At 45.2% G+C, this 9,398-nt stretch overlaps 1 protein-coding gene across 1 annotated transcript; it reads left to right on the forward strand. All coding sequences in view use genetic code 11, as the record gives it.

Annotated features, from left to right (window-relative positions):
* Window positions 1-4,079: 4,079 nt before the first annotated feature.
* Window positions 4,080-9,193, forward strand: EGR_06764 (T-box transcription factor TBX20; the record flags this gene model as incomplete). Its single annotated transcript, XM_024496013.1, has 6 exons — window positions 4,080-4,176; window positions 7,075-7,243; window positions 7,323-7,499; window positions 7,538-7,829; window positions 7,977-8,144; window positions 9,113-9,193. 6 exons carry the CDS (start codon window positions 4,080-4,082, stop codon window positions 9,191-9,193), a joined length of 984 nt encoding a protein of 327 aa, XP_024349553.1.
* Window positions 9,194-9,398: the final 205 nt, after the last annotated feature.

Below are 9,398 nucleotides of genomic sequence, written 5' to 3' on the forward strand. Positions count from 1 at the left end.
AGTCAATTAAAACAAGCGGTGAATCAAAATGATCCTCACTTTCTGGACACTCCTGTGAACCAAGAAGCGTCAAGGTACTCTGGCCATGCACAAGGGAGGTGCGTGAATTTTTTTTAGGGAGCCAAAGGTTAAACTGTCAAGAAGGTAGTCAAAGTGATTTATGACTTTGCCGTGGGTGTGGTCCATGTCAGTCGTTGCCCGGCAGCATTTTATGGCGTGTGAAGGATAATTTGGTGGTTAGTTGACAAAGTTCCTCACTAATCTATATCCTCGTCAAGATGCTTTTTTTCCTTTCCTAAATCTTTTTTTCTTAGTCCCTCCCTTATCGATGAGCTGGTTGACCACTCTGGGTGGCTGGCGCAAGAAATGGGCACCCTTCCGCAGCACAAGGGGCTAATAATGACTTGACGGGGGATTAGGCAGCATTAAATATGCTAAGAAATGCAAAGGTAGAGTGTAGTTAGAAAGGAACTAAGAAATAACTTAAAATCATTCATTTTGTTAAGTAATTTTGATCTTAGACAAGTTTCCCTCCAAAATATGCTCGGCGTTGAGCACCGTCCAATTTGAATAAATACTTTGCAGGTAAAAAATCGAGGACATATTAAATGAAAACCTTGGTAGCCTTGGAAGCCTTCTGTCCGTGTTGTAAGTCATCGTACAGTCTGCCTTTCCGTCTCGCGGTTCATTTTAATTCACTGATGTGTTGGCCGACCTGGAGGAGCGCTTCCAGACTTGCGTGTTCAATGCTAAAATTGCTGCCTTCATGTCAGTGCTTTGCTGGCAAATAAACACTTTTTAAGTTCACATTTGATAGTAGCTAATACTCTCAGAGAAAAATTTGACAAAGTCCATGCGGGACCTGACTAGGGCAGGGCGCGGTGATTCACGGAAGGCAGCACCGTTCCCATGTCCACATAATGCAGTGGGAGTGATTAGTCTTTACCAGGGGGTACATATCATTAAATTTTGATACTTTATTGCCTTTTTAATTTCTGCCTTTCCTGGACATTCGATTAGCCAGGTAGCAACTGGCTGTGCAGAAATGCAGCCTTATTAACTGGGGTGGGGGGGGGAGAATGGGAAGTGGAGGGGGACGGGGCGGGGGAAGGCGGGGAAGCGGTGACGGTAGAACCGAAGTGGTAATTATCCATGACCCAAGTCAACCTATGCCGCAAAAGATGCATTCCTCTTCAATAAATTATGACCTAAAGACACGAGGTCAGGCGGAAAGGGGCTACTGACTTTGACTAGAGAGAAACTGTCTTTTTATTGACTTGTAAGAGTTTTTAAAAATATCACAAGCAAAATTCTCAAGTTATACAGTGCCTTTTAAAATAACTTCATTGACATTGCTTAAAGTATATATGATTGCGACTCGAGAAATGGGTCACATCTCTGTCTAGCCAAGTAAGAAGTCCTTGCAGACTTTGATGTGGTTGACATTTTGATAAAATCCTCTGTAAGCTTCTTCTTTTTCTATAAAAATTAAAATGAGGGGAAGCCGGTAAGCCCTTTGAATAACTGGATGGGTTTTAACAGCGAAAAAGTGGAAATCGTTACCATGACAACCTGCCAGAAATGTGGTATAACTCTTCTGCCAGAGAGGCATTTTAATGGATATTGATTGGCAGGATTTCCACTGACAAGACCAATGACAATTCGCACACACACACACATACACACACACACACACACACGCTTGCAGAAATCGCACTCCCAGTCAACATGGGATGTGTTTACACTTGATAGTTAAATGGGGAAAAGCGCAGGAGGGAGAGGGTGGGGAAAAGGTGCCGGGGGAAGGAGGAGGGGGACGCGAGAGAGGTGAGGGGTGAACAAATCACCGTCTGGTCGTTTGTTTAGCTTTCTTGCGTTGGCAACTGAGATTGTGTATGCAAGGCCCTTAACTGCGTGAAAATTTATGCCATGGGAATTGACGCTATAAGCGGAACAGATTATAACTGTCAATTGTACGCGCCTGATTCCCTTGTATTAGCCTCACTTGACTTAGTTAAAACTTATTTGCCTTTTTCGACGGTTAGAGGAAAAAAGGCTGAGTTCGGGTAGACGGTTGGGTCTTTCATGACAGCTCATGACGAAGTCTACTGAAGAATGCATCTACCCATTCCACCATCCGTTCAGTTTGGACTTCGGGTGGCTGCGATACCTCCTCCGTACTTCTGTTTTCCTTTCTGGTCTCTTAAGCGCACCCTGCCACCGTCGCCAAGGCATTCCGAGGATGGGGTTTTGTCTCAATTCTTTTTGATTGGGTAGTGATGGCTCATGAAAGACAAATGATAGGAATGTCCTCTTATACTGCGTGTCAGGCAAAGGCAAAGCGGCATACTCTGTGGACAGAGGGTGTTTAAGGCGGTGACCCTTTAAATTACCTATCGACAAATTAGGGGGGGGGAAACTAGGATTAGAATAATAACCAATAAAAATAGGTCCATTGTAGTTCAAATGACTAGGACCCATCTCACAAAGTCGGGATTTTGCTGTGCAAGTTTCATGCGCCGATAGGAGATTGATTGCGCGCTGCCACACCTGTCACCGGGATCGGTCACCCTCCGTGGCCCAATCGATGCCATGGTGTCCTCCCCCCCTTCCCCACCTTGTCCCCTGGCATGTGCTAACGCCACTAAATCATTGTCCCCGCGTGTATATCGCCATTGCCTTAGTTGCTAGGTGGGAGATATGGGACACCGAGTGGTGTGAAAACGGGTCAAGCCTTGGGGCAAATCTTTCCCACTTCGGTCATGACACGATCATAAGGCGCGAGGCATGGAGACAGGCAAATACCCCAATCGCTTCATTTTTGGTAACTTTTAAAAGTTTCTTGAATCACAATACTCACGTAATTTGCAAGCATTTAGATTACCTGGAAGATCAAGACTAATAAAACTCCCACTTCCTCTGACTATTCAAAATAACTCGTTTTGATGATTGACCTGTCCACCACATTAGGCAATCAGAGTTATTGCCTCGCGCACGAAGTGTCATCCTTCACGCACACTAATCTGTCATCCGCTTCGCGTCCATTTCTTTCTGCAAATGTCCAAAACAATTCAGGGGATTAATTGTAGACAGACACATAAAGAAAGAAAGGATGATGTATGGATGGATAAAAGAGGTTATAAGCTTTCTTGGTGATTGAATAGACATTATCTATTCGGAAGGTAAAATTGAAGGACTGAAACTGAAATATTTGTTTGCAGAAAAAGAAAATCAAGCATGGCGACCGAATTAGTCGTTCTGAAATGCAATATGGCCTAAAACCTCGTCATTGTGATGCTGTTTAAGTGATGTAGGAGGGTTATTAAAGCCTACGAATGTCATCAAATAGGGATGCAACATTTTTCAATTTCCGTCTCTACAAAAATCTCCTTTAATTATTAACTCTATCTTTTTAAGCCATTCTTGGCTGACGAAGGCTACTTACTTCCATGACAGACCTGTCCATCAAGTCCACACAGGCTAAATTGGATCTGAATTCAACCGTGAAAGTTCGCCTTGTGAATAGGCGGCCCCCTTGGCTCAAATTTCAAGTCAAAATTTATCGCTCCAAAGGATTTTAATTGTGGGAGGTCGGCTCTAATTGCAGCAAAAAGGTCCACACAAGCAGACAAAAGGGAGTGTTGCCCCATCACTTTGATAACTTGCCCCCATGAGAAGCATTGACACCGCAATAAATACACATTGTGCTGCTAATCCTATGCTAATATTCGAATGGACTAAAGAAAAATAAGAAATGCGCACTTAGATTGGCGCTAAACAGGCGGAAAGAGGCGATCCAGAGGTAGGCGCGGTTAGTCGTCACTACATACGCACCGCATGCGCTCTTCACCTGATTGGCTGATAAGGGGCACGTGAGCAACCAATGGGCGTTGAGAGCTGTCGTCACAAGCCCAGTGGTGCCTTGACGAATTGCCATCGTCACCGTGAGTGCGGACGTGTGTGTGTGTGCATAACACGCGAGCGGGTGGGGAGAGGGATATAGGTTGCAGTGGGTGGAGTGTGGGGGAGGCACAGGACGCAAATTTCACTCCTCCTCTGACTGTATGACCAACGAGACGATGTCTGCGAAGGCCTCCGCTTTCTCCATCGATGCTATCATGACTGCCACGCCTGCTAGGGCCTCTGCTAAGTCTACCTCCTCTCAACATAGTCCTGGTGCGTTTCACTTCTGCATTTTTTGAATATATCGTTCTTAGAAGTTGCAATATTTACTCATGAAATACATACACGATTTAATTTTGCCCTTTTTTAAAGGAGTATTCCCCACCCCTAGTTGCCAAATGAATAAAATCTCTTTATGATAAGAAAAAAAAAACACTTAAAATGCAATAAAGATAAAACTGTTGTAAATGTAAATCAGGTTTTACTACGACAATACTCGAACTGTCTTTTGAATGCAATCGTTTTGCCATCAGAGCGCATTTTTGTAGATTTTAAGTGAAAAGTGATAGATGATCTACTTAATAATTCATCAAATTAATTATTTCGAATTATGCGCTAGTGGTTGCCTTTTCTGAAAAAAGCTTCCCTACCTATCATTGGTTAGGTGTTCACAAGGCAAATAATTAAATAATTCACAAACCAGTGATTTAGAGCTCAAAATTTGTGTAAACTCTCGGTGTAAAAGATGGATTGTTAATTGATGCTTAGAGTGGTTTCTTTTCAGATAATAAAAATGCTTAAAAATGGAATTGCCGTTTAATTTTGGGACATTGAAACTTAATAAGACACAAACAGAAAATTGGCAATTTAAAATTCCCCTTGCTGCTGATTTTTAGAATGGAGATTGCGGGAGTTCTAAAAAGATAATCTGGTCAGGATTAAATTGGGATGATATGATCACCGTAGGCTCCAAGTGCCGTTTGTCTGGGCCCCAGTCAAGTGTAAACACCCCGGCGCCACTCGCCTCGCTTTAACAACATGTCTGGATATTCATTTGATCAGAAGTTGGTACTAACTGGAGAATTTAAGAATGTGTCTTAGGCAAAATGAAGAGCTACCTCATAACAATACCCTTACATGAGCCAAGTTTTGACGTGAACCTGTCAAAGATAAGGGATTTACTCCAGGAGTCGACTTGTCCTAAACTGGAGAGGGGTGTAAATAATATTTTGTTGAATTCCTTTAATTAATATAATGCTAAATAATAAAAACCTCGACGGATTTCTACGGTTGCGTGGATGGTGAAAGTGTTTTTATGAGGACCAATTAGTGACTTGGAAGGGCTGCATTTTTAGAGGTCATCTAGTAGATCAGAAAAGTAGCACAAGGTCAGAAGTTAAGGTTTTCCTTCCAGCTACTCATCTCTCATTCTGTCCAATCACCATCCAGTACGGAAAACTAGCTAGGGATAAAATCGAGAGAAAAAGTCAAAGGGCCTCCAGCCTCGTAGAGGTGAGAGGAGGAACGAAGGGACCCCAGCAGCAAAGTGCCCCGGCGGCACCGTCATTGATGCAGGAGACAACAAACGGGTGAGGCAGTCGGGCGGACTGACAGTTACGACCCAATTAGGTACCGCTTCGTGTTCCATTAGCTTCGCCTCACCTCCGTCCTCTCGTCCACAAAAACATAGAAGAGTCTATTTTGCACCGAGGAGAGCAATCGGTCACAACTCAACAACCCCGTAGCCTTCGATTCAACTCAATTGTTCCATGGCAATTAGCTCATTGTCTGGACAGAGCAGAGCATCTTGCATCACTTTGTTAAACCGTAGGTCTTGAATGACACGAAATATGAAAAAAAGGTGCCTGAGAAGTAGTCTACGAACGTGAGGGTTTTCGAAAGGTGTTTGACGATGCTTCCTCTGCAGGAGTTTCAAAATAAGAAATAAAAATCGGCAGTTTTGGGCTCTAAAACAAAAATAAACATAAACTGGTTACCGTTGTTCCACGCCGTGCCTGTCCACGAGAATGACACCTCGGCGGTTACCTGAGTCTGTTAGGGGAGGAAGGGTTGGGACGGATCAATGGTAAAGCAGACACCACAGTAACCAAATCTCTCAAATTGGGGCTGCCACAGCCGTCTCCTTCTCTTCGTCCCCCACCTTGTCTCTTGTCAACCACAACAGACCGCTTGTCAAGTGGAACGACACTTCTGTGGATCGCAGACGAAACGATCACTTTCAGACAGACGTGCAGGTGTGTGTGTGTGTGTAGGCGGTCAAGTAGACAGACTTCCAGATTCTGTGTTGTTGACACACTGATTGTGATTGGCTGTCAGTTGGATGGATTGCCCTGGCGAACACCCCAAAACTGCTTGGACTCCACAAAACAAGTGGAATTGTAGTTACTTCCCACAATGTTGCCAGCCTTCCACTAGATTGTTTACACCCCATTGTTCCAATTTTCCTGATGTGCTCATCCATCCATCTTGTTTCACCTCCATGAAGGCGATGCAAATTAAAGAGTGTCGGTGCCTCCATACGGGAAGGTGACAGGTGACACCCAAAATGCACCACAGCACCAATTTTATTTATTCAAGCTCAATGTCAAACAGGTCTAGTTTGCTGCTATTGTCTCTCTGACCACAGAGAAGGATGGAGTCAAGTCCGGCTACTTTTGCCACGAAATTTGATGATCGCGCTACATTTGTTGCCATGGTTTCACACACAGCACTGGACTGACCACAGCAGCGACGAAAATGCAATTGTGCTGTTGAAATCAAATCTCTCCTAGACAACGGCATCATCAACGGCATCATTAACGGCACCAACACCCCCACCACCACCACCGCCGCCGCCGCCGCCATCAAGTCTGCTGTTGGGTCGGAGACTGTGTAATTTGATAGGGCAGGTGTTGGTGGCGGAGCCGACGGTTTCAGACAAATTTGCCTAAAATACTGTTACTCTCGTCGTTAAGCCAAAGTGGGACATTGTGCGCCCTCCTAGTCAGTGGAAGTCAGAGAGCGCCTTCATGTAAAACTGCCAAGGAAAAAAAAAGTTCTCTAAGAACAGGGGCTGCAGTGACAGAGGCAAAAGTGATCTTTGAACTGGCGAGTTCCATCCAAGCGTTATTCTTTATCAAACAATTCAATTAAGCTGCTTCCATTTTATAGTAAGTCCCAAGTCGGAGGGTCGACTGCTGCGACGAAGTTGGTCAAGTCTCCTTAGCAATGAAGAGACCTCGCCACCTCCAACAAAGTCCCCACGACTACCCTTCCATCCGTCATCTCCACTGGTTCATCAAGACGCCCAAATACCACCCCCATGTGAGAGCCTGTTAAGGTAAAGCCACAAAACATCAGTACTCTTGCAGATCGTCCATGGAGCATAGTAAAAATTTAAAAAAATTATTTTTCCTTAGCCTTTCGAAATCTGATGAATCAGTTGTACTGCCGAGTCTTAGGAGTAGCAACTTTCCTTGTCGAACAACCGGAGGAACAGGCGACTTAGCACAAGCTCAATGTCATCTGGAAACCCGGGAACTGTGGCAAAAATTTAATGAACTCGGCACTGAAATGATTATCACCAAGTCGGGAAGGTAAGGCATTTCACCTTCACCTCCACATTTCATTCTAGACGAATGTTTCCCGTAATGCGAGTGTCCTTCACCGGTCTCCGACCAGGACAGAAGTACACTGTGTTGATGGACATTGTTCCAGTTGACAATAAACGCTATCGCTACGCATACCACCGATCCAGTTGGTTGGTAGCAGGCAAGGCTGATCCCGAAACCACCGAACAACAGCGAAGACGTCGTCGATGTTACCTGCATCCCGATGCACCATTCACTGGCGAACAGTTGGCTCGCCAGACGGTTTCATTCGAGAAACTCAAACTGACCAACAACCTGCTTGACAAGCACGGTTATGTGAGTAGCCACTTAATGCAGTGACCAATCCGAAAGTCACTTTCAGGGTGAAAATGCTTCTGGTTGATCATTTGAGTGGTGCAATTTTGTCCCGGATTGACTTACCCCGGGGTCCTCCGTATTTATGACTCTTTCCTTGTCCTGCAGATAATTCTCAACTCAATGCACAAATACCAGCCACGAATTCACTTGGTGAGACGACCGAGATGCAGTTTCTCATCGGATACACTCACTTCTCTGCCTGCGGAGGAGATAAAGACGTTTGAATTCCCCGAAACCGTCTTTATTGCGGTGACCGCCTACCAGAACCAACTTGTAAGTTCCCTACCGGTGGAATGAGAAGTGGGTTTTAGCGTCTCGCTGGAGGGTAGGCCTGTCTTGTTTAAGAAAAAGTCAACATCCATTGCCACATGAGTAGTGGTGCCTGGAAGGTAACTGAAGGGCTGCATGGGTGGAAGGATCCAGATAAGATGCGGTGGTCATTACTGCTACTCGGACCCTATTGTCTTTTGAGTGTCGGCTACAAAGTGTGTGATCATGAGCCCGAATGATGGGATGGTCAATTTGGATGGCCCTTCCGTCCAAGTACCTCTTAAGGAGACGTCCACGGTGGATCGCTTTCTTCCACAACGATCAACTTGAACGCCATCCATTCATCAATTTCCCATTTCCACTGAATGTCTTCCAAAGGATGCTAAGGAGGTAAAAACGTTAAGAAAAAGGCCAGTAATCAAATCTAAAATGAGTAATGATGAGGGGAGTCCTTCACTTGATGGTCGTGTGGAAGGGATGAAGAGTAGCAGCACCATCTGGCACTACGAAGATCAGCATCGACATCGTAATTAGCAGTCATCTTCACAGCGAAAGTAGTCACATCTGGTTTGCAGGTAACATCACAAGGCAATGGAAGAGAGGAGGGGAAAGGCAAGGGGAAAGGGAGAAGGGTGCAAGTGGGGTGGGCGGGGGGTAGGCGAAGGATGGCATAGGGTGGTGGCGAATGCTCCCGCCCTTCCTTTGCCACCCCTCCACACACCCACACCTGAGTGAACCACGTGTGTGAATGTGTTGGTGCGTAACAACTTTCTAGTTGTGCGCCTGACCCAGAAAGACGTCTTTGCACATGCAAAGGTGCTGATTTACGACCAGTAGCTGCGCCTGCACTGCATAACACGGCACAGACCGAAATGTCACCTGTTTGCGGCTTCCACTTCGCCTGCCTGACTGCCTGCCTGCCCTACATCCTCTCTGTGGTTGTTGGTGTTGCTAATCTTCTTGTTTTGTAGATAACAAAACTGAAAATTGACTGCAATCCATTCGCCAAGGGCTTCCGTGATTCATCGCGTCTGTCCGACTTCGAACGGTGAGTTGGCTCAATTGAGTAGCTCGAGAATGACCTCCACGGTGCAGCCCTTTCATTATAATAAACTTTTATCGAAAATTTAGACATCAGAATTTAACAGTTTAACAATTTATTGTTAGTTGCATTGTCTCCGTTAACGACTGACCAGTTTTTAAAACAATTGACCCGCTGATCCTCCGCCCCGAGAGGAGCGCTTAGCCACCTTTCGG

Source organism: Echinococcus granulosus (genome assembly GCF_000524195.1).
Source record: "Echinococcus granulosus chromosome Unknown EG_S00063, whole genome shotgun sequence".
Taxonomy (NCBI): domain Eukaryota; kingdom Metazoa; phylum Platyhelminthes; class Cestoda; order Cyclophyllidea; family Taeniidae; genus Echinococcus; species Echinococcus granulosus.